At 67.4% G+C, this 21,855-nt stretch overlaps 6 protein-coding genes across 6 annotated transcripts; 3 read left to right on the top strand and 3 right to left on the bottom strand.

Moving 5' to 3' along the window:
- Positions 1–411: 411 nt before the first annotated feature.
- FA09DRAFT_361347 (hypothetical protein) lies at positions 412–4,121 on the top strand (the record flags this gene model as incomplete). The annotated part of the gene is made up of 1 exon (XM_025745343.1): positions 412–4,121. Exon 1 carries the CDS (start codon positions 741–743, stop codon positions 4,119–4,121), a length of 3,381 nt encoding a protein of 1,126 aa, XP_025597324.1. The 5' UTR covers positions 412–740.
- A 75-nt stretch (positions 4,122–4,196) lies between these two features.
- On the bottom strand, positions 4,197–5,736 carry FA09DRAFT_330693 (hypothetical protein). Its single transcript, XM_025742704.1, has 2 exons — positions 5,214–5,736; positions 4,197–5,101 (listed from the first exon to the last, which is right to left on the bottom strand). Exons 1-2 carry the CDS (start codon positions 5,712–5,714, stop codon positions 4,295–4,297), a joined length of 1,308 nt encoding a protein of 435 aa, XP_025597323.1. The 5' UTR covers positions 5,715–5,736; the 3' UTR covers positions 4,197–4,294.
- A 170-nt stretch (positions 5,737–5,906) lies between these two features.
- FA09DRAFT_319962 (PIN domain-like protein) lies at positions 5,907–8,093 on the top strand. Its single transcript, XM_025740962.1, has 12 exons — positions 5,907–6,055; positions 6,109–6,225; positions 6,281–6,340; positions 6,392–6,494; positions 6,551–6,614; positions 6,674–6,783; positions 6,836–6,886; positions 6,942–7,094; positions 7,147–7,395; positions 7,450–7,514; positions 7,572–7,655; positions 7,715–8,093. Exons 1-12 carry the CDS (start codon positions 6,045–6,047, stop codon positions 7,854–7,856), a joined length of 1,209 nt encoding a protein of 402 aa, XP_025597322.1. The 5' UTR covers positions 5,907–6,044; the 3' UTR covers positions 7,857–8,093.
- Positions 7,855–10,191, bottom strand: FA09DRAFT_309521 (translation initiation factor eIF-2A). The gene is made up of 3 exons (XM_025740610.1): positions 9,715–10,191; positions 9,446–9,629; positions 7,855–9,390 (listed from the first exon to the last, which is right to left on the bottom strand). Exons 1-3 carry the CDS (start codon positions 10,119–10,121, stop codon positions 8,065–8,067), a joined length of 1,917 nt encoding a protein of 638 aa, XP_025597321.1. The 5' UTR covers positions 10,122–10,191; the 3' UTR covers positions 7,855–8,064.
- Positions 10,192–10,438: 247 nt separating this feature from the next.
- FA09DRAFT_319956 (hypothetical protein) lies at positions 10,439–19,538 on the top strand. The gene is made up of 5 exons (XM_025740961.1): positions 10,439–11,823; positions 11,879–12,182; positions 12,236–18,951; positions 19,005–19,390; positions 19,446–19,538. The coding sequence occupies exons 1-5, from the start codon at positions 10,564–10,566 to the stop codon at positions 19,483–19,485; spliced, it is 8,706 nt and encodes a 2,901-aa protein (XP_025597320.1). The 5' UTR covers positions 10,439–10,563; the 3' UTR covers positions 19,486–19,538.
- Positions 19,534–21,782, bottom strand: FA09DRAFT_330690 (farnesyl-diphosphate farnesyltransferase). The gene is made up of 8 exons (XM_025742703.1): positions 21,294–21,782; positions 21,127–21,205; positions 20,462–21,077; positions 20,283–20,408; positions 20,023–20,226; positions 19,891–19,967; positions 19,794–19,830; positions 19,534–19,732 (listed from the first exon to the last, which is right to left on the bottom strand). Exons 1-8 carry the CDS (start codon positions 21,649–21,651, stop codon positions 19,580–19,582), a joined length of 1,650 nt encoding a protein of 549 aa, XP_025597319.1. The 5' UTR covers positions 21,652–21,782; the 3' UTR covers positions 19,534–19,579.
- Between the last annotated feature and the right edge of the window lie 73 nt (positions 21,783–21,855).

Raw genomic sequence — 21,855 nt, 5'->3', positions numbered from 1 at the left:
GCAGCCCGGCATGCGGTGCGCTGCACTGCCAACGGCCTGGCTGAGCAAGGTTCCACCGCCCAACGGCCGCGTGCGAGGCGGCGTCGCGAATGCCTCCGCCTCTGCCTCCGCCAGCTTCCGCACTGCCTCCGCCACAGCACCACACAGCCGGCACCAGCAACGGCTGCGGCCCATGTGAGGCGTCCCAGAGCTGCTCTCGAGGTCGCCCGGCCGCCGCAAAGGGCAGGTGGCACATGCTCGCTGAGAGCGTCGCAGCGCAGCGGGCTCGGCCTGCCGAGCCTCGGCCGCTGGCCCGCCAACGGCCGCCCCGCTTGTCCGTCAAGCGCCCTGAGCCTGCGGCACTCAAAAGGCAGGCACCCCTGGCGCAGCTCGCCCTTCCTCCCTCACTTTCGTCTTCTGCTTGCCCTCGGCCCTCTTCTTCCCGCACCATTCTGCCCTTTTGCCTCGCCCTTGCCCCACTGCTGCCCGCGACGCCGTCGACTGGTTCGACTGCCGCGCGTGTTCTCGTCTCAAGTCCTTCAAAGCCCACAAGCCGCTAGCTCCTACCTTCTCGACACCTTCTACTCGACTTCTCCCCGCGCACGTCCATTGCGCTCCTTTCAGTCGCCCAGCTTTCAGATCCTGTCGCCTTTGCTCTCCGGCCTGCCCGTCTTCGCTTCGTTGCTTCTTGATTCTTTCCGCGCCGCCTTTCTTTCTTTTCTTCCTCTTCCCTACTCCTTCTTTGCCGAGGCCACCACCTGATGAAGTCCAGCTCGGCACTGCCCACCAGCATCGAGCCGCGCCGCAACCGTGAACGCACCTCGCCGCCCGCCAAGACCGTCCCGCTGCCGAGCTCGCGCGAGGCGACCATTGCCATCATCGCTCAGGCACCGTCCTCCGACGTTCGAACAGACCAGCACGCTGCAAGCTCCTCCGGCCGTGTGCCCCGCGTTACTGTTGCCCCTCTCCTGCTCAAGCCTGCCGTGCAGTCCTGCCTAAAGAACGGCTACCGCCTCTCGCTGCCTCTCGCCGCCTCTCTGCCGTACCCGAGTCCGAGCATCATCTTCCCCTCTGCTCTCGAGGTCTCCGCCGGCGCAACTGCAGACACGTCCGCCCCGTACGCACTCCAAGAGCTCACGCGCACCCTCCGTGCTCTCGACGACGGCCGCCGCGCCTCCGATCCCGACGTCAAGTCCGACTTCGAAGCCGCTCTCTTTGCCTGGGTGGAGCGCGAATCTAAAGCTGCCGCCATGGGTCTTGCAATCGGTCAAGGTTTCACATCCGACCTCGGACCTACCGAGGGCGCTCGCTCGCCCCTCGACGAGGGCTACGGCGCGGATCTCGAGGACTCGCCGTGTCTGGGTGGCGAGCAGTACCGCCGCGGCTCGAGGATTCACACACGCACCGTTGGTCTTGCCAGCTTCCACGCCAGAGCCAAGGCTCTGCGCCGCATCGAGGACGTAGCCGCCATGAATGCCGACGTCGCCATGTCCAGCGAGGGCACCGCTGCGGCAGATGTGATGGCCACCGCCCCGACGACGATTAGCAAGGAGCCGCGCTTCACGCTCGCAACGGAGGTTATTCCGCGCATCGGATCTCCGGGAGAGATGACACCGGAGCGGGTAGAGGAAGCAGGCGAGCCGCAGAAGCCGCAGATCGTCCTGCCCCGCGAGTCGCCCGAGCAGGAACAGCGTCAGCGCCGCAGCACCATCACTGGCCCGCCGACGCCCTACGCCTTCCTGCCGCGTCGCCGCAGCCTCAAGAAGGCCGGTGAGGCGAGCACGGATGTCAAAGCCACCGCCGCCATCGATCCATTTGCCTCGCTCGACCCCTTCGCACTCAGTGTCAACGACAAGCAGCCCATCACTCGTCCCCGAGCCTTCACGAGTCCGCCGAGCGGCAGCGTCTGTCCCCGCCAGCCTCTTCCGACTTCCGCATCCGGACCCACACGCTTCCAAGCTCGTCGGCCGCCGAGCCTGCGCCTCTCCAATCTGCCTCCGTCCGGCGCCTGGGCAATGGCCGAGATCCGTGCTCACGGTAAGGGCCTGCAAGGCAGAAACATGCATGCTATGCCCGTCTTCGACCCTCGCATCCACGGCCCCACGGCCAAGAGCGCTCCGCCCCAGATCACGACCTTCGCAGCTGCTCAAGCCGCTAGCCAGCAGGAGCCGCTCAGTCCACCGCAGCGCCTGCGCTCGAAGACGATGGGCCAGGCACAGGCGTCCTCTTCGTCCAAGTTGCGCGACCTGATGGGCACCGCACGCAAGGCATCGACCGAGAAGGCCATGCCCGAGCGTGCGCGGCCCGCCATCCCTGCGTCCTTGCAGATCAAGTCTGAGGACCGGAGCCGTGGCCAGGCCACCATGGCCGGGCTTGGCCTGGACTTTGGCGGCGCAGACATCGATGCCTCGAGCGGCTTCCCGCGCACCCTGCCGTACCACCGCGGCCTGGACGCACCCGAGAACGGCATGCAGGACCGCGACGACGCCGACACGGCAGCACAGCGCGAGAGCAAGACGGCGGCAAAGTCGCGCAAGCATCGCAGCCTGCCGCTCAAGATCGAGTCGCTGTTCACCGACCTGGTCAAGCCATTCGAGGCCGGTCGCAGGCGCAAGCAGTCTGTCGGCCCGGAGATGACGCCCGTCCTCGAGTCGGGCGTCGAGGCCGCCACGCCGGCCGCTCCTCTGCCGGCGACCGCACGCGAGGCCATGACCGCGTGGGCCAGGCGTACCTTCGAGGCCACCACCGCGAAGGGACGAGCCGCTGGCAAGGTCGACCAGCCGCCGAGTGCATTCCTTGCCTCCGCTCCGGTGCTGCCTTCGCTTCCACTTGACACCGACAAGAGCAGTGCCTCTCTGCTTCCCGACATCGACATCACAGCAGAGACTACGGACAACGAGACCGAGACGCTCATTCACATCGTCGATATGACTGGAGCTGCGCCTGCAAACGTGCAGCTGCTCTCCGAGCCCAACTGCTCTGCCTCGCAGTACCTCTCGGTCACGCGCGCCTCGCCGGTGCCGTCCTTCCGGCGCCAGTTCCGGATGGACAACAACGCACTCGAGCCGTCGAGCTGCGCCATCACGCTTGCGTCAGCTCAGCAAGACGAGGAGGACAACGAGAATGCTGCCCTCCTTCCGGCGCTGCCGGACGACGCCGTGCCGACAGGCCAGCGCCAGCGCCGTGACGCGCAAGGCGCCGGCATCATCGCTGCGGCACGCAGCGCCGCTCTGGCTCCTCCTGCACCTGAGCAGCGGCTGCGGGTCGTCAGTGCAGACCATGTGCGCAAGCCCAGCTCGCCCCGCCAGAAGGCGTTGCCTCGTGCGCCCTGCGACCTGGCGCCATGCGAGGGACGCAGGGCGGTGTCATACGGCGCCCAGCCCCGTCCGCGTGGCCCGCGCCGCCCGTCGTCGCAGCAGCGCCGACGCATCCCGTCGTCGGGCCTCTGCACCGATCTGGCCATGTCCCGCGAGCCGAGCGTGCACAGCGTCGCGCGCAGCTCGCCCATGATCCGCGAAGGCAGCCAGTGCTCCTTCGGCAGCTTCCAGGGCAGTCCGCGCGCCGCACCCGCCCAGCCGGCCAAGGGCACGCCGCTGCTCATCGACGTCTCCTCGCCCATCTTCAGCACGCCGGCAAAGCTGCGGCGCGACGTCGCCACTTCTCCACTCCTCGCCGGCCAGCGCTCGCCGCTGAGCCGCATCTGTGACGAGGCCAGTGCGCTCATGCACGGGCTTGACGCCCCCTCTCCGGCAATGAGCGAGCAGGTACGAATGCTCGACCTGCCGCCGCCGCGCACGCCCCGGCGCCGCGCAGCGCCCAGCCCGTCCGTGGCGTCGTCGACGCCGTCCTCGGCGGCCGGCCTTATGCGCCGTCGGCGTGCCAGCGACCGCCCTCCGACGCCGCTCGACATGCTGCACACGCCGCGCTCCCGCGTTGCTTCGCCGCTCGCCGGCGGCACGGTGGACCCCATCCTGCAGTCTGCCTTTGGCGGACCGCGGCCCAGCGCCGCCGTGCTCGCCATCGCGCTGGCGGCGGAGGCGATCTGCGACGACGCCGCCAGCCTCATGTCTGCCAGCACCGCCGTCGAGTCGGCGGCGTTGGGCACTCCAGCCATGGCGCCTCTCCTGACAGCGGCTGCTTGAGGCCACACAAGCACGACCCTGTTCCCCCCCCCCCCCGGATCCCATCTGACCCCACATCTATGCTCGCCGTCTATGCCCTTGCAGCGGCGGATTTGCACCCGCTTGTCAATGAATGTATGTAATGCCCCTTTGCGTCCGTATGCGTGTGAGAGAAGAGGTAGTGCTTTGCGTGCCTAGCCGGCGACATTGTAGCGGCCGCCTGCTCGCCGCGATGCTCTTGTCCGCAATTCGGGCACGGCTGGCTCGTCGCGCGCTTGCTTTGCGCTCCATCGCCCCTCGACGTCCCATGTCCTCCGCGCCTTGGACGTCATGACGTGCACCACGCACCAGTCCGCGTCCACGGCGCACCACTCGCCATCGCCGCGCGACGCAGGCGTGCTCTTGCGCGGCGTCGGGATGTCGGGCCCAACAAGGCCTTCGTACACGACCTTCTGCCGATACCGCTTGGCGGAGGGCTCGTCGGCGTCTGGCTCCTCAAGCTCAAGCTCGTCCGCCTCGGCGCCGGCACTCTCGTCGCCCAGCGCACGCCACACCGACTCCATCTCCTCGCTCTCGCGCTGGCGCGCCTGGTAGCCCGCCTTGCGCTCCTCTTCGCGCTCCTGGGCCCTGCGATTTTGCCGGCCGACAACGGCACCCGGCGCCTCCCAGCGGCTGCGCAGGATGCGCCGCACAGCCTCGGGCGAGATGCGGAAGTGCTCGGCCAGGCGCGCAGAGGTCCAAGTCGGGTCCGAGTCGGCCAGCGCGCGCAGGCCGTTCTGTGCCTCGCGCGAGATAATGCGCTTCGGCCGCCAGTTGCCCTGCTCAGCCTGCGCCGCCTTGCGCAGCTCCCAGTCCTCGAGGTCACGGCCAGCGTTGTGCGCCGCCCGCGGTACGCCGGGAGTTCGCGGCTCTGCCCGGGCTTCAGCCTGCCGAGGCTTCAGTGGCGCTCCAAGCGCGTCAAGAGGTGAGCCGGCACGCGGTGGCGGAGGTGTTTGCCGCAGCTGCGCATTGGAGCAATCGGCTCAGTGTCGGCAACAAACGATGCAGCCACGTAGCCCATGCGTCCGGGCTAGCAAAAGCTGGCACGTGGGCGGCCCTCTCAGTGGCACTCACGTAGTCGCCGGCCACGCGCGCCAGGCCCGCCACGGCGCCTCCACTTGCGCTCTCCACCTCGACGACGACGATCCACTCGCACCACGCCTCGTGGTCGACGGCGCGCGCGTGGATGAAGCGCAGCACCTCGCGGTCCGTGCTCTCCTGCGGCGTGAGGAGGCGCGAGAAGGACGAGGCCTGCAGGGCGGCGCGCAGGCCGTCGAGCGCCGGCGGCAGGTCAGACGCGGGCGCCACGGGTGCGGGCGGTGCCTCGGGCACGGCGATGGGCGGAGCGGCCAGGAACCACGGCAGCTCGTCGTCCTGAGGCAGTGCCTGCGACGTGCTGCTAGAGGCGACTGCGCTGTGCGCCGAGCCCGACGGCTGCGCCTCGTGCGGCTCGCCAAACGCGGCAGCGGCGTCCGACACGGGCGTGAGGCGCGCACGCGGCGAGGCACGCGGCAGGGCGAGGCGCGCAGACGTGTGCAGCGGCCGCGCGAGGCGCAGCAGGACGGCCGGACGCATGCTGAGCAGAATGTTGGTGGCGGCAGGTGGTGGTGGAGGGGGGGACGGCTGGGCAGCAGGGGCCACTCAGCCACAGCACTTTTCTGCGTCACGGGACCTCAGCGCGGCACGGCGCATGCCCGAGTGCCGAGGGGCGCGTCGCGAGGCGCGCCACTTTAGCGCGGCGCGCGCGCGCGGCGGCCTCCACCCGACCCTCACTCCCGTCTGCGTCAGCCATCCGTCCCTCATCTCGTCTCGCAGCCCACGCCTCAGCAGCGCCTTGACACAACCTCTCGTCCAAGCCTCCCAAACGCTTCCTGTCCGGCTCTTACCTCCCTCGTCGGCCGCGCCATGGGCATCAAGTGAGGTGTGCGCGCACCGACGAGCATGGCCGGGGCTGACCCGCGCCGCGCAGAGGCCTCACGGCCCTCATCACCGATGAGGCGCCCAAGGCAATCAAAGTCCGCGACTACAAGTCCTACTTCGGCCGCAAGGTCGGCATCGATGCCAGCATGTGTCTCTACCAGTTCCTGTGCGTGCGCCCGGCTGCCCGTGCATCGGTGCAGTGCTGATGTGTGTGCCGGCAGTGTGGCCATCCGCGGCAACGACGGGCAGAACCTGATGAACGAGGCGGGCGAGACGACTAGGTGCGTGCGGCGAAGAGCCGGACTAGTACGCGGCTGCTGATGTCCGCACAGCCACCTCATGGGCTTCTTCTACCGCACGCTGCGCATGGTCGACAACGGCATGAAGCCCATGTACGTCTTCGACGGCAAGCCGCCGGACCTCAAGGCCAAGGTGGTGAGTGCGCCGTGAGTTGTGCTGCATGACAGACGCTGAGCCTCACTCGCGTCCAGCTCGAGGCCCGCTTTGGAAAGCGGACAGAGGCGGCAGACCAGGCCGAGGAGGAGAAGGACGTCGGTGAGCGCCCGTGCGATGGCACACATGCGGGCGGCGCTGATGCGTGAGCCTGCGCCCAGCCACAGAGGAGCGCGCGGACCAGCTGGCACGCCGCCAGGTGAAGCCGACGAAGCAGCACAACGTCGAGGTGCGCGAGCTGCTGGGTCTGATGGGCATTCCTTGCGTGACGGTGAGTGTGCCAGCAGGTTGCGAAGAGCGTATGTCTCACACAGATCCCGCAGGCGCCGTCCGAGGCCGAGGCTCAGTGTGCCGAGCTGGTCAAGGCGGGCAAGGTGCGTGCATGCATGCGCACCCTGGCGGCGCGCTGCTGACCAGAGCCCGCGGCAGATCTACGCTGTCGGCTCGGAGGACATGGACACGCTCACATTTGGCTCGCCCGTGCTGCTCAAGTACCTCACGATGGCTGAGGCGCGCAAGATGGCCATCAACGAGGTCTCGCTGCCCGACACGCTCGAGGGCATGGGCCTGACGATGGACCAGGTGCGTTGCGCTGCATGCCCAGAAAGCCGCCCTGCTGAGCACCTCGGTGCAGTTCATCGACCTGTGCATTCTCTGCGGCTGCGACTACATGGAGCCGATCAAGGGCATGGGCCCCAAGACGGCGCTCAAGCTCATCCGCGAGCACGGGAGCATTGAGAGTGTCATGGAGCACATCGAGGAGGTCAACTCTAAGGCGGCCGAGGGCAAGAAGGGCAAGTACACCGTGCCCGAGTTCTTCCCGTACAAGGAGGCACGCGAGATCTTCCGTCACCCGGACGTGCACAAGGGCTCGGAGGTCGAGGTGAGAGCGGTGCAGCGATGAACACGTGAATGCCTGCTCATCTTATGGCTGCAGCTCGAGTGGAAGAAGCCCGACGTCGAGGGCCTCGTCAAGTTTATGTGCACCGACCGCGGCTTCAGGTGAGCTTGCCTGCCGCCCGGACTCCCTGCGCGCTGCTCACCAGTCTCGCCTTCTAGCGAGGACCGCGTGCGCAAGGGTGCCGAGCGCCTGACCAAGTCGATTGGCACCAAGCAGCAGGGCCGCCTGGACGGCTTCTTCACGTGCGTTGCGCTGCCGCTTTGCACACGTTTGACTATGCTCACGCCACGCAATGCTGCAGTGCGGCGCCGAAGCGCAAGGCAGAGGACGAGGAAGACTCCAAGGCCAATGTCAAGGGCAAGGGCGGCGCGGCCGCCAAAAAGGCCAAGTCGGGCGCTGCGGCCAAGGGCGGCAAGGGCTCGAAGGCAAGCGGCAGCAAGTGAGCGCTCCGTCTCTACATGGCGTGGCTGCGACACGGGGCGAGACTGGTGATGTACTTCTAATGTGACGTGGTTCAAGCGCAGCGGCGTGATGGTGCTGCCCCTCGACGCGCCCTGAGGAGCACACGCAAGGCAGGCCAGGCGTGCTGCCCTTGCTGGCTTTGCCTGTGACTGCACAGGCACACACGAGGGATAGCTTACTGCATATGCATTACTCCAGCGCAGCAAGCTCCTTGCGCAGCTCGGCCTCGGCCTCGATTTTGGCCACCTGCGTCATCTCGAGCTTCTCGCCCTTTGCGCGCTTCTCCTTGAGCTCCTGGATCGCCTTGAGCTTCTTGTTGAGGTTGCGCAGCTTCTTGTCGATGGCGCCCGCGGCCGCCGCGTTGCCGCCCACGTCGGCGGGGCCCGAGACGGCAGGCGCCGCGGCGGCCTCAGGCTCCTCCTTGCTGGCGGGTGCCGCCTTGGCGCCGCCCTTCTTGCCCGGCTTGGCAGCCGGCGCACTGCCTGGCGGCGGTGCAGCACCTGGCACCGTGCGCTTGCCGCGCGGGCCCGCGCCCGGCGGCACGTACTGGCCATTCGGGCCCGGCGAGGCGGTGCGCGTCGGCGAGCTCGAGCCGCTGGCGCTCTCCTGGTAGAGACGCTGGAACTCGCTCGAAACAGACGCGCCGTTGCGTGCGCCGGGCGGCCGGTATGCGCCAGCCGGCTTGGCCGCCGCCTTGGCCTGCTTCGCCGCGAGGATGGCCTGCGCAGCCTCGGACGGCTCGGGCGCAGCAGGGATCGCCTTCGGGAAGGGGTGGTTCGCCATCGCCTCGGACGGCAGCTCGGGGCGCCACATGGCCTGGTACATCTCGTCCTGCATGTCGACGTGGATGAGCTTGCCCGTGCAGTGCCATATCCGCACGCCGTTCTCGACACGCAGGCGCGGGCTGAGCGTCGCGGTGAGCAGGTACTGCCCGTCGGGGCTCCACTGGCACACGCTCGAGTTTGATGCGTCGAGCGAGAAGAGCTTCGCCTGCGCGCTCGCCTCGGCAGACGTGCCCGCCGAGCCGCCGAGCAGCTCGCGGTCCCAGATGTCGACGGTGCCGTTCAAGTTGCCGAAGCCGGCAATGACAAAGAGGCGCCCCTGCGGGTTGAAGGCGGCAAAGTTGCGGCCCGCCACGCCCAGCTCGGCGATGACATTGACGCGGTACGAGAAGAGCGTCACCTTGGCCGGCATGTAGCCGTAGATGACGATGAACTCGCGCCCGTTGGGGTTCCACTCGAAGTCGTGCACCGGGCCCTCCTTGTCGAGCCCGACGCGGCAGTCAAAGTCGCCGCGCGTCGACATCATGTACAGGTTCGTCTCGCCGTAGTACGACTTGCCCGTCTTGTCGTGCTCCGTCGACGTGAGGAAGAGAATCGACGTGCCAGCGCTGTTCCACTTCATCTGGATCTTGTCGGCCTTGAAGAACATCTTCTGCGAGATGGGCGCCGGCGGTGTCTCGGGCGCCGGGATGAGCGACGCCAGCGAGTAAACGCGCACCGAAGCAGGCGCGCCCTGTGCAAGATGGTCAGCACGATGCGCGCAGCGACGCGGAGCGGCCGATGCGCACCTTCTTCTCGCCGCAGAACACCGCGATGGACGGCTTGTCGCCGGGCCCGACCTCGTAGCTCGTCATGCCCTCGAGGCGCAGACGCCCGACAACAGGGCCGCTCATGTCGCTGGCATCGAGCACCTGCAGCTCGGTCGAGTTTTGGCGGATGGCGTGCGTCTCCGAGACGGGAAACTGGAAGTGGCTGCAGACGGCTGTGCATGAGCAATGGAGACGCGAGGCGCGGCGAGCTCTTCAGGCGAGGGCTCGCAGCGGCCGCCGTCACTCACCAGCCGTCCTGGCTCTTGCGCTCGAAGCTGGCGACGCGCTCGCCGGTGCGCGTATCCCAGATGCTCAGGTTGCGCGTGTTGTTGCCCTCGGCGTCCTTGCCGGGGCGCTCCCACGTGCTGAGGAAGCGGCCGCGCGGGCTGAAGCGCATGTCGACGGCCTTTGCGGCGGCGAGCGTGTGCAGCACGGCGGGCGCGCCGGCAGCCTGCGCCGTGGCGACGAGGCGCACGGCATCCTCGAAGGCCGCGGCAAAGAGTGAGCCGTCGGGTGCGTATGCGACGGTGCGGGCGCTGGCGCGCAGCTCGTCGAGGCCGTGCGGGCCGTAGGCGGGCTGCGAGTGGGCGAGGGTGACGCTCTTCTGCGTGCGGCAGGCCCACTGGTGCGGCAGCGCGGACGCGGACGCGGCCATGGCGGCGGCGAGAGGGTCCGGGGCTGAGAGGGAGAGGTGGACGCCGGCTGAGGTGCGGCGGAGGAAGGCGTTGCGAGGATGGAGGGACGAGCGTCCGCGATGCTGCAGCCAAGGCAAGGCCGCTGCCGTCGCACACCGCCGGCCGGCCGGCGTCCAGCGAGCGGCCAAAGCGCCGCCCAGCATCAGTCCTTCCAGGAGGCAGCCGCACGTGACGCGCCCCGAGTCTTGCCTGGCCTGCCTGAGCCGGCCGCGGCTTCCGCGGAGCAGCATAATTTGCCCTCGCACCCTCGAAGACGCCCCTTCCAGCATCTGCTCCACCACGACGGCGACGACCGCATCGCACACACCCGGCCATCACGCCCTCCAGCAGGCCGCGCTTCACTCCTGCCCGTGCACTGGTCGCCATAGTCGCTCGCCACACACCTCTTCGTCCTCCTCCGCCATGCCGCCGTCGCGTGCCGCCTCCGGCTCGCGCAGCGGCTCCTCGTCGTCGGGGCCCAGCGCCCGTCCGCGCAAGAAGGCCAGCCGCGAGACTGCCTTCGCTAAGCGTCTGGCTGCCGAAAAGGCTGCGCGCGTCGCCTCGCTCGCTGCGGCGGGCGCCACCGCAGCCGCCAGCAGCAGCAGCGCCGCCCGGCCACGCTCGGCGCTCGCCAAGGGCAAGGGGCGGGCGGCGGCATCTTCGTACGACGACCCGCACCCGTACCGCTACAAGTCCTTCACCGACCGCCTCGCCGCCGTGCACATCGATGCGTCGCGCTCGGCACGCACGCACGCGCTGGCGGGTCTCGACGGCCAGGGCGCCACCGCCGCAGCGGTTGCGACGGCGCCGAGCTCGTCCCTGGCCGCCGCCGCCTTTGATGACGACGAGTCGGAGGACGAAGATGCGCTCGCCGCCATTCACGCCCGCACCTCGATCGGCGTCGCGCTGGCTGCCTGGCGCGAGCTCAACCTCTCGCTGCCCTTCACGTCCTTTGCACAGCAGGCCGCGCCACTCGTGCAGACGCTGCCGCTGCTGCTGCACCACCTGCCGCGCCTATCGTCGCTGCTCGCGGGCCTCCTGACCTCGTCGGCGCCGGACGCACACCTGGCCTACGAGGCGGCGCTCGACCTCATCCCGCGTCTCGCGCTCGATGCCTCGGCAGAGTTCCTGCCCGTCTTTCCCGAGCTGCTAGGTGCCACGCTGCATGCCGCCACTGTCGGACGCACACAGTGCGGCGGCGACGAGAAGGCGGCAGCAAGCGTAGTCGAGAAGGCGTTCGAGTCGGCTGCCGCCACGCTCAAATGCGTCGCGCCTCTGATCCTGCGCGGCCAGGCAGCGGACGGGCTGCTCCAAACGTGGACCCTCGTGCGTCCGTACCTTGGCGGCAGCGCGTCAGAGGAGCCAGTTCCCGGCGATGATGTCGCTATGCTGCCTCTCGGCGATACGCAGAGCGCTCCAGAGCTCGTGGAGCAGGACGAGCAAGAGGATGCCGAGGCAGACGATGACGAGATGTCGAGGACGGTGGTGTCGAACCGGCGACGGGGACGGCGCGTCGCACCGCACGTCCGCCGCTTCGCATCTGAAGCACTCGCACACCTGGTGCGGAAAGCCAAGGTGCCGCAGCTCCAGAGCCTCGCGTCGCAGATGTTCGCCGACCTTGCGGACGCAGAGAGTCTCGACTTCGCGCGGGGCATCGCCGGCGTCTGGCTTGAGGTATCGAAAGTGAGTTACTGTTCGATGCTCCCCGGCCGGGCCCAGCTCACCTAGTTCGTGCCAGTCTATCGACCATCGACTCCAGTCGAATGCAGTCGCACAGGTGTCCGCGCTGCTGTACGCGCCAGCTTCGTCGTCTGCGCAGCGTCAGGCGCGGTTGCAGATCGGCTCTCTCGTGCTCACTGCGCTGGTGCATCACTCTCAAGCTGTGCATCTCGCGGAGCTGCTCGACGTCCTGCTCGACCTCGTGTCCGCGGCGCTCGACAGCTACGCCGAGAGTGCGACGGCAGAACGAGCCATTGCGCTGTCCGACGGCACAGAGTGGCTTCGCGTGTTGGCCGGCACGAGGAAGGGTTCGCGCGTCGCTGGTGAGTGCTTTGGCAAGGGTGCGGGTGGACACCGGCTGAGCATGCTGTTGCAGACACGAAGAAGCCTGCGCTCTTTGCGCTCTTGCCCCGCATGGCAACTCTGGCAGCAGAGCTCTCGCAGACCGCGAGTGGCGACCGAGAGCGCGCTCGTCTGGCCCAGAGTCTCGTCACGTTCGTCGCCGTCATCCTGCCGATCGGCCGCATCCAGGAGCTCGTCGGCACGGGTCTGAAGACCGTCGAGGCGCTCAGTCCTTCTTCCGCACCCGCCGGCGGCACTCTGAACCCTGCCTTCTCTGCTGTGGTCATCGCGCTGGGACTGTCGAGTGTCGGATGGTCCGGCTTCGGGCAGTTCGTCATGCCTGCGGTCATCCGCAGCACCACCGACATCCTGTCGCAGGAGGGCTCAGCAGAGACCGAGGCAGCGCTCGATCTTCTTGCCGCGCTGCACGAGCAGAATCAGCTCGTGTACACTCTTCACGCCGCGGCGACGCCAGCTCTGGCTCGCTGGCGGACGTCGATCAGCCGGGTGGTGCTCTCGCAACTGCGCGACCTCGCCGACGCGCTCGATGCAGGCGCACAGCTTGACGTTCTCGAGGCGAGAGCATCCTCCGACGCCTCAGCACTGCGGCTCGTGTCGCTGTTCCCCGACGAGGCTGCCGGCGCCGCAACCCAACTACGGCGCATCACTAACCTCCTGGTGGCCAAGGACCCGCGCGAGACGTACGACTCATCCGCCTACAACGAAGCCGCCCTCTTGGCCTCCGCTCTGAACGCGTTCAGCGATCTCCTCGATGCTGCGCGCAGTGCTGGTGCGGCTGCTGCACTCCTCGGCGATCTCCTTGCCGACGACGGCGCTCTTGCTGAGGCGTGCCTGGCCTACGCCTGGCATCGCACGGCTCTCTCCGCCTTTGCCCGGCTGTACCGCTGCGCACGGAGCATGAATGTCAAGAACGCGTCGCCGCCGGCCCTCAACCGGCTAGCACCCGCGCTGCAGGACGCGGTCATGTCGTCCGACGATGTTCTGCGCTCGGCCGCTGTTGAGCTCCTTTCGCTAGCTTCAGCGTCTGCATCAACCAGCCTGGCAGCAATGCCGTCGCGTATCGCAGAGATTGAGCGCATCGGCCTTGGCGTTGAGAGCGTGCGGGACCGCAACGTCCGCACGCGCGCCCTGGCTCGCGATCTCGTACGCGCAGCAGAGGCCAATGCTAAGGAGGCATCGCTGTCGGTCGTTGCCGAGCTCGTGATCCGCTTCGTCGTCGGCACATGCAAGCTCAACTTCCGGCCGCTCTGGGACGAGAGCCGTGCCGCCCTCGTCGAGCTGGCTACGCGCTTTGGCGAGGACGTCTGGCGCATCGCATTCTCCGAGCTGCAGCACGCTGCGCCACTGCCTGCTGCCCCTGTCAACTGGCAGCGAAGCGAGCTCGACGAACTGGAAGCAGACTCGGACGTACTCGACAGCGCCGCGGACGAGCAGAGCACTGATGCCCGCGCAGAGAAGCACTTCATCGACCCGCAGCTGAGCGCCCGATGTGCAATCATCAAGGCGCGGCTGGATGCCTCGCGCCGTGGCGCCGCCGGACGGCAGACTGCAACTCTGCGCACGCTGGCCCGGGAGCAGACGCCCGAGGGGCGCCTCGACGTGCTCAACTACACGACGCAGATCCTCAAGACCTTCGGCGACCTAACGATCTTGGTCGAGCGCCACAACGCTCCACTCATGGAGCACTTCTTTGCCGCAATCCGCGACGACCGAGTCCACGACGAGGACGACGAGGCTGACGCGCCCGAGGAGGAGGCATCTCGAGTCGCTGCTACGGAAGGCGGTGTGCGCCTGACGCTCCGCGAACGTCGCGCCCGTCTGTGTGCCTATCTCGAGCTCTTCTCGCGCTTCTCGAACCCCAAGGCGCTGCTGCGTTCGGAGGAGCTGCACAGCTACCTCTACTCGCTGTGCGCTACGGGCGACGAGAAGGTGCAAAAGCTCGCACTGGACTGTGTCCTCTCGTGGAAGGACCCTGCCCAAGTGCCGTACAAGGCGCGGCTCCACACGCTCCTCGACGCGCCACGCTTCCGGGACGAGCTCACTGCGCTCAATCTCTCGCCAGACGGCGACACGATCCAGCCGGGTCATCGAGCGCGCCTGATGCCTCTCCTGCTCCGCCTCCTCTTCGGCCTCATGATCTCTCGGCGTGGACGCAGTAGCTCCGCCGCGGGACAGGGTGCTCGCAAGGCAGCGATTCTGGCTGCTCTGAGGGGCTGCGACTCAGGAGACCTGCGCACGCTGGTCGATCTCATGCTCGCTCCGTTTGCAGAGCAAGTTCCGACCTCGGCGGGCACATTCACCTTCAGCGAGACTGCATGCACTGCGTCTGCGCGGCGCCAAAGCGGCTTCATCTCGCTTCTCGCCGATGTGATCAAGCACCTGGGCCTGGTGACTGTGCCGCTGTGGCCTCTGCTCATCGGCACCACGCTTAACCTGGCTCGACATGCGGATCTTGCAGCACGAGCCAGCCGCGGCAAGGCTACGCTTGGCTTGCGCGCGCTGCGTCAAGCGGCCATCCGCCGGATCGCCGAGTTCTTCAGACAGCCGACCACTGCATTCGACTGGGAGCCGTTCCTTCCGGCTCTCTTCAGCGGTCTGGTCTCTCCGCGCCTGTCCTTGCTCTCGTCCGAGAGTGTGCAGAGTCCGTCTGCTCTGCTGGAGCTCTTCCACACCTGGACAGGGCGAGCCGACACGGCGCCCTACCTCGTGCGCTTCGACGCGACGCTGCTTCCCAACGTCTACGCCTGTCTGGCTGCTCCCACCGCCAAGCCGCCGGTGATCAGCTGCATCCTTGAGCTCCTCGAGAGGCTGCTCTCTGCCGACAACGACGCCCTGGCTGGAGACGCTGCGGCCGCCGACATCCGGTCCGTCGTCGTGCGCCCGCACATCTCCCCGCTCCTCGCCGGTATGACTCCGCTGCTGCGCCGCTATGCAAGCGCAGGCGGCATCGACCGTGCGCGCGACGAGCTCATGCGCCGTCAAATTCGCATCCTTGCGGATGTCGGCCCGCTCGTCACCGAGGCCGGCGACGCGAGCGCTCTGCTCGAGCTCCTCGGACCGATGTTGCGCAAGAGCAATCATGTCATCCCCGAGCGCACGAAGACGGACCTGCTGCAGATCTTCTGTGACCTGCTGCTGCTCACGCCCGAGTTCCAGGACCCCACCTCGGAGACCTTCAGCCGCCACTACGCCCTGTTCTCTGGCGCGTTCTCCATGCTGCGCTCGCGGCCTGCGCGCACGACGCTCGGAGGGCTCTTCCGCCAGTTCTCCAAGATCGACCCGAGCCTCGTGCGCGTCGCCGGTTGGCTCGAGGCGCTCAACTCGTTCAGCACCAAGCGCATGGAGGAGCCGGACTTCGACCGGCGACTCGCTGCGTTCGACGAGCTCAACGACGAGCGGGCGCTGCCTGATCCGCCCCTCAGCCCGGCGGAGTGGCTGCCCATCGTGCACAACATGCTCTTCTTCATCCAGGACACCGAAGAGCTGGCGTTCCGCACGAACGCCGGCCTCTCGCTGCGCTGCTTTGTCGTCGCGACCGAGAGCTGCTGCGATGCCGAGCAGACCACGAAGATGCGCGAGCTTTTCCACAACGTCGTGTACCCGGGCTTGCGCAAGTGCCTGCGCTCGCGCTCCGAGCTCGTGCGACGCGAGGTGCTCAGCGTGCTCGGCACTGCGGTTCAGCACCTCGGCCACTGCTTCGAGACGCTCGGCGAGATGCGCGGCCTGCTCGCGGACGGCGACGAGGAGGCCAACTTCTTCAACAACATCCACCACATTCAGGTGCACCGTCGCTCGCGTGCTCTGCGCCGACTCGGTGATCAGGCGGCCCAGGGCACGCTGCGCAGCAAGGCCATTGCCGAGATCTTTGCGCCGCTCGTCACGCACTTCCTGCAGAGCGGCAATGTGCAGCTGCACGACCACAACCTCGTCAACGAGACGATTGCATGTCTCGGCCGTCTCGCCCGCCAGATGGTGTGGGGCGCCTACAACGCACTGCTCTGGCGCTTCCTCAAGCTGGCCAACGAGGCCTCGGCGGCGCAGAAGGTCTTTGTGCGCGCAGCCATGGCGCTCCTGGACGCCTTCCACTTCGACATGGATGCGCAAGCGCAGCTCGAGACCGCTGACGATGGGCGCGAGGAGGAGATGGACGATGAAGGCAAGCCCGTAGACCCCGCCGCTGTCGACAGCTTGCCTGTAGCCGAGGAGCAGTCGGCCGAGAAGGAAGCTGCGCGGGCCGCTGCGAAGTCGACGAAGATTCTGGACGCCGTGACGGGACGTCTGCTGCCGGCTCTGATGGGCTACCTCGAGCAGAAGGACGAGTCCGACGATGCTGTGCGGCTGCCTGTTGCCGTGGGTGTCGTGCGTGTGGTGCAGCGGCTGCCGACGCACGTCAAGGAGACGCACATTCGCAAGCTGCTCAACACGCTCGCCAAGGTGCTCAAGAGCAAGTCTCAGGAGACGCGCGACCTCGCGCGCGACACGCTGGCGAAGGTGGCGACTGCGCTCGGCGCTTCGTACTTCCCCGATATGCTCAGAGAGCTCCGGCGAGCGCTCGTGCGTGGCCCTCAGCTTGCTGTCCTTGCCTTTACCGTGCACACGCTCCTCGTGCACCTCACCACCATGGCCGAGTCACCCCTGACGCTGCTGGACGCCGGCATCGATGACGTGGTGCACGTTGCTACCGAGGATGTGTTCGGACACACGAGCGAGGACCGTGTCGGCATCGAGAGCCGCACGAAGATGCGCGAGATGCGGCAGAGCAAGTCGCTCGACACTTTCGAGCAGCTGGCTCGCATCGCCGCACCTGCGCGCATCAGTGCGCTCCTCTTGCCGCTGCGCGACATCATGCAGCAGACCGAGGCGCACAAGGCCATCGTCAGCGTCGAGGACGTGCTGCGGCGCATCGCCTCGGGCATCAACGCCAACGTCCACCTCGACGCTGCGACGTTCCTGGTACTGTGCCACTCGCTCATCAGCCGCAATGCCGTCTTCCTCCAGCCGCGTGCCACCGCGGGAGAGGGACGCAAGGGCAAGTCGCTGCTTGGCTATCGCTTTGCCGTGCACATGAAGCGCGCAGACGTGGAGGCCGGCCTCTCGGCGCAGGACCACTACGCTCGCAACGCGCACCGCTTCGTCGTCTTTGGCCTTGACCTCCTGATCGTGGCGATGCGCCGCGCGCGCTTCGACTTCCACAGCGCCGACACCCTGGCGCGCCTTGATCCGCTCGTGTCCGTGGTTGGCAACACGCTCTATGCCTCCGACGCATCGGTCGTCAATGCCGGCCTCAAGGGCGTGTCGGCGCTCGTCAAGTGCCCACTGCCGGCGCTCGAGACAGCTCTGCCGGTGTACATCAAGCAGATCCTCGCGGCCATCAACCGCGAGGGCAGTGCACAGTCAGACATTGCTCAGGCGGCGCTCAAGGCGCTGACGTCGATCCTGCGCGAGGCCAAGAGCGCACACTTCAAGGACAGGCAGCTCGGCGACCTGCTCTCGCTTGTCGTCGTCGACATCGAAGAGCCCGGCGCCCAGTCTGCCATCTTTGCGCTGCTCCGGGCGGTCATCGCTCGGCGCCTCGTCGTTCCCGAGGTCTACGACATCATGGACCGCGTGGCAGAGATGCTCGTCACCAACCAGAGCGCCCAGGTGCGCGACACTTGCCGCGCCGCCTTCCTGCAGTTCCTGCTGGACTTCCCGCAGGGCAAGCAGCGCCTGCGCAATCAGGTGCGCTTCCTCGCCAAGAACGTCTCGTACGACTTTGAAAGTGGCCGCCTCAGCGTCATGGAGCTGCTCTCGGCCGTGCTGACCAAGTTCGACGACGGCGTGCTTCGCGAGCACGCCGACGTGCTCTTCGTCTCTCTCGTCATGGCTCTCGCCAACGACGACTCGGCGCTCTGCCGTGCGCAGGCGGCGAGCCTCATCAAGATGCTCATCAGCGTCGTCGAGGTCGATCACCGAGCTCGTCTGGCTCAGCTCACTCATTCGTGGGCCGAGCAGAGCGAGCGCAGTGAGCTTGCCCGCGTCGCCATGCAGGTCTACAGCCTCATGCTCGAGGCTGCGCCTGAGAACGCCTCGGCGTGGGCGTCACGAGCCCTCGTCGCAGCCAGCAGCTGCCTCGCAGACGCTGCCAGCGCGCTTGTCGAGCTCGAGAGCGACCAATTCTTCGACCCGATGGACGTCGACGGCGGCCTCGACTGGCAGCTTCCGTACCAAGCGCTGCAGACCGTCGAGGGGCTGCACGCTCATGTCGCCGCCCTGGTCGATGCACGCGGATCAGCTGCGACGTGGTCCTCCGTCCGCGAGCTGCTGCTCTTCCCTCACGCTTGGGTGCGTCTGGGCGCCTCTCGGCTGCTCGGGCTGCTGTTCTCCCCGGTCGATCCGTTAAGGCCCGCCGCCGGCAAGGCGCTGGAAGAGAGCCCGTTCAGCCTCGAGTCGCTCATCGACATCGCGCGCAAGCTCACTCTGCAGCTGCGCGCTCCTCGCATCGACGAGGGCGCCTCGACACAGGCCGTCAAGAACCTGCTCTACATTGGGCGCTGCTTCGCGCTCTGCCCGGCACCCTCGCACGCTCGGACGGCCTCGCCGGCGCAGGCCGACGAAAGCGATGCCGAGGACGAGGACGACGAAGGAGTGGACGCAGCGCGAGGCGTGCAGGAGAACCCGCTGGCCTGGCTCTTCACCAAGCTTTCGTACACTGCCCGTGCCGCGCAGCTAGCCCGCGCGGACATGCAGGTGAGTGCGAACCTGCAACCGCTTGCGCACAGCATCTGACCTTGCTCTTGCAGCCCCAAACCGAACAGGCTGCTGCCGTGCTGCGGTGGTTCGCAGCGATGGCCATGCACCTGGAGCCGGAGCGCACGGTGGACTTCCTGCCGCACATCCTCGGCCCTCTGTTCCGCATCCTGGACGACGAGGGCCTCAAGGGTGCCAAGCTGGAAGAGCTCAAGACGCTCGCCACAGAGGTGCAGGACGTCATCCAGAGTCGGGTGGGCACGACGCGCTACGCCTCGGCATACACGAGCGTGCGCCAGCGCGCCCTCGAGAAGCGGCGCGAGCGCAAGACGGCCAAGCTCATGCAGGGCATCGCGGACCCGGAGAAGGCGGCCAAGCGCAAGGCGCGCGACAACCTCAAGAAGCACGACGCTCGCAAGAGGAAGAGCAACGCATATGCGTGAGTGCCGCCGCTTCGCACCTGGATGGCCCTGATCTGACTCTTCGCCATGCAGTGAGACGAAGCAGCGCACGCGGCCCCTGAAGCACCACTAGACCCTCACCATCAACCCCCATTCCTCTGCATTCTGTAACATGATCATTCCCATGCCGCATGAGTCGTGTCCCGTGTCGCGCAGCCGCGCGCGCCTCAGAGCTCCAGCTTGGCCTTCGTCGAGCTGATGGCGTCCTTGGCCAGGCCGGCCGCCTGCGCGGCGAGGTGGTAGGAGGCGGCGCGCGCCTCGTGGTATTGCTCGATGAGGAAGAGAGTGAGCGGGTCGGTGCCCGTCTGTGTCCAGTACCACTGCGCGAGGAAGCGAGGTCAGCCGTGTTGGCGTTGCCTTGCGCACCGAAGGGCCACGCACCGCCGCGTACCAGCCGGCCAGCGCGACGACGAGGATGCTGCAAGCGCGAGACGTCAGCAGGGGTGTCTCACAGGACGCGGAACGAGGCCACACGCACAAGCCCGTCATGGCCAGGAGGATGAGGGAAAAGAAGCGCAGCAGGTCGGCGCGGTCCTTCTTCTCTCGTGCGGCGCGCTGTGCTCTGGGCGTCAGCGTGCTGTGACGGATGAGCAGCTGCTCTCGTGCGCACCTCTGCATCGCTCATGGCAGTGAACTTGGGGTCGTCGTCATTTGGCGCGGCGATCTCCTTGCCTGCCTTGACCGCAAGCTCCTGCGCCAGCTTGACGCGCGCCTCTGAGTACCGTTGCAAGCCGCCGATGCGCACGTCGTCCGACGTGCCCTCCGTTGCGGCAGTGACGAATGTTGGATAAAAGGTCTCGGCCCACGTCTCGATCTGAATGCCTCCGTATAAGCAGCGAACGCTGCAGAAGGAGACACTGCCTGACTCACACGTCCGAGCTCGACGGTCCACCGGACAAAGTGCGGGTCGGCAGGGTCGAGGCGGCTGCGCATCTTGCGCGTGAACTCGACAAAGAGGTACGCCACGTCGCGCGGGTTGATCGACTTGAGGATCAGCTGCGAAAGCGCCGTCAGGAGGGCACCAGGGACGAACGCAGCTACCGACGCACCTGCACCGCCTGGCTCTTGCGGATCTTGACGTTCCGCCGGAAGACGTCGGGGTTGGCAAACATGAGCTCAATGGTGGCGATGGCCATGACCTGCGGGATGGCGCAGAAGTTGAAGACACTCTGGTCGCGCAGCAGACTGAGGTAGTCGAGGGCGCGCGTGGCGTGCTGCATGGCGTCGAGGAGCATGTCGCTCAGCACGCCCATGGCTGCCTTGCCGTCAGGGCCCTGCGGCTTGAAGTGGCCCGACTTGGCCGGCACGATGCCGCGCGCCACGTCGGCCTGCGTCTGGAAGCCGGCCTTTTTGTACGCCTCGGCGGGCCAGAAGAAGCGCCCGTCGCGGCAGTCCTCGGCGTAGTCGCGGATGATGTTGGTCTTCTGCAGGAAGAGGCCCATGTGGTTGGAGAGCGAGAGCTGGTCGCACAGCCAGCGGCGCTCGATGCCCGACGAGCCAAAGAGGCGCGACAGGCCCTCGCCGACGAGGCCGGCGACAAAGTGGCAGTACAGGTCGTAGTCCGCAAACGTAGCGACGTGCAGCGACGACTGCGACGAGGCGAGGATGTAGGAGGCCATGCCGGCGCCCATCTTGGCGGTGATGTCGGAGATGACGACGCGGTACCTGCCGCGGCGTGAGATGCGTGTGTCGGGGTGCACACCGGCGGACTCACTCAGGGCCGAGGCGCTGGTACTCCTCGATGACCTTGTGGAAGTCGACGAGCAGGTGGCGGTCCTTCTCGTTGGGGCCGCCTGCCGTCGTGTCAGTCGACGGTGCGCCGCATGCACCGTGCCCTCGCCAGACGCCGCACCCCCAGCGCGCCCACGCCGCACCACTCACTCTCGGTAAAGTTCCAGCCGGGCTGCTCGAGCTTCGTGTAGAAGTCGCGCAGCAGCTGTACCTTGCGCGTGTTGTCGATGGTCATGTCGTCCTCGACGGTGTCGAGGGCGCGCAGCACGAGGTAGAAGAGGCAGATGACGCGGCCCAGCTCGCCCTTGAGCTCCTTGATCACGGCCGCAAAGCTGCGCGACGTCTGGTCGAGCAGCGTCCAGCAGTCGCGCATCGTCTGGCGCTCCCAGCCGCTGTCGGCGCTGCTCTTGATGTCGTTGAGCGGGTCGCGCCAGACCTTGTAGGTGATGAGGGAGCGCAGCTCGAAGGGATGCGTCACCGCGAGCGCGAGGAGCTGCAGCGCCGACATGCTGGGCGGTGCGGGCGGGGTGCGAGGCGGAGGTGGGTGGCGCTGGCAGTGGGCAAGCTGCGTGTGCTGTGCTGTGTGCGCGAGAAGGCGCGCGAGGCGAGGTGCGAGGTGCGGCCGGCGTGGAGGGAGTGGCAGCGGGAAGCACACCAGAAGCAACGCTGCTGGCTGCTCCTTCGGCCATTTCGAGCTTTCTGGCCCCGCCGC

Source organism: Tilletiopsis washingtonensis (genome assembly GCF_003144115.1).
Source record: "Tilletiopsis washingtonensis strain MCA 4186 unplaced genomic scaffold FA09scaffold_14, whole genome shotgun sequence".
In the NCBI taxonomy this organism is placed as follows: Eukaryota; Fungi; Basidiomycota; class Exobasidiomycetes; order Entylomatales; genus Tilletiopsis; species Tilletiopsis washingtonensis.
The sequence above is the reverse complement of the archived record's forward strand: the minus strand, read 5'-3'. Positions and strand labels throughout refer to the sequence as shown.

Bases quoted from the DNA above. Each gene is read 5' to 3' on its own strand.
- FA09DRAFT_309521 (XM_025740610.1), bottom strand. From the start codon at position 10,121: ATGGCCGCGTCCGCGTCCGCGCTGCCGCACCAGTGGGCCTGCCGCACG. The intron at 9,630-9,714 runs GTGAGTGACGGC...AGCCGTCTGCAG, and splicing joins CGCAAGAGCCAGGACGGCTG to CCACTTCCAGTTTCCCGTCT. The intron at 9,391-9,445 runs GTGCGCATCGGC...CATCTTGCACAG, and splicing joins TGTTCTGCGGCGAGAAGAAG to GGCGCGCCTGCTTCGGTGCG.
- FA09DRAFT_319962 (XM_025740962.1), top strand. The intron at 6,615-6,673 runs GTGAGCGCCCGT...GCCTGCGCCCAG, and splicing joins CGAGGAGGAGAAGGACGTCG to CCACAGAGGAGCGCGCGGAC. The intron at 7,515-7,571 runs GTGAGCTTGCCT...CTCGCCTTCTAG, and splicing joins TGCACCGACCGCGGCTTCAG to CGAGGACCGCGTGCGCAAGG.
- FA09DRAFT_330693 (XM_025742704.1), bottom strand. From the start codon at position 5,714: ATGCGTCCGGCCGTCCTGCTGCGCCTCGCGCGGCCGCTGCACACGTCT. The intron at 5,102-5,213 runs GTGAGTGCCACT...TCCAATGCGCAG, and splicing joins CGCGCGTGGCCGGCGACTAC to CTGCGGCAAACACCTCCGCC.
- FA09DRAFT_330690 (XM_025742703.1), bottom strand. From the start codon at position 21,651: ATGTCGGCGCTGCAGCTCCTCGCGCTCGCGGTGACGCATCCCTTCGAG. The intron at 20,227-20,282 runs GTGAGTCAGGCA...GGAGGCATTCAG, and splicing joins GGACCGTCGAGCTCGGACGT to ATCGAGACGTGGGCCGAGAC. The intron at 19,733-19,793 runs GTGCGTGGCCCT...TTCCTCGCGCAG, and splicing joins TGGCCGGCTGGTACGCGGCG to TGGTACTGGACACAGACGGG.
- FA09DRAFT_319956 (XM_025740961.1), top strand. From the start codon at position 10,564: ATGCCGCCGTCGCGTGCCGCCTCCGGCTCGCGCAGCGGCTCCTCGTCG. The intron at 11,824-11,878 runs GTGAGTTACTGT...AGTTCGTGCCAG, and splicing joins TCTGGCTTGAGGTATCGAAA to TCTATCGACCATCGACTCCA. The intron at 19,391-19,445 runs GTGAGTGCCGCC...TTCGCCATGCAG, and splicing joins AGGAAGAGCAACGCATATGC to TGAGACGAAGCAGCGCACGC.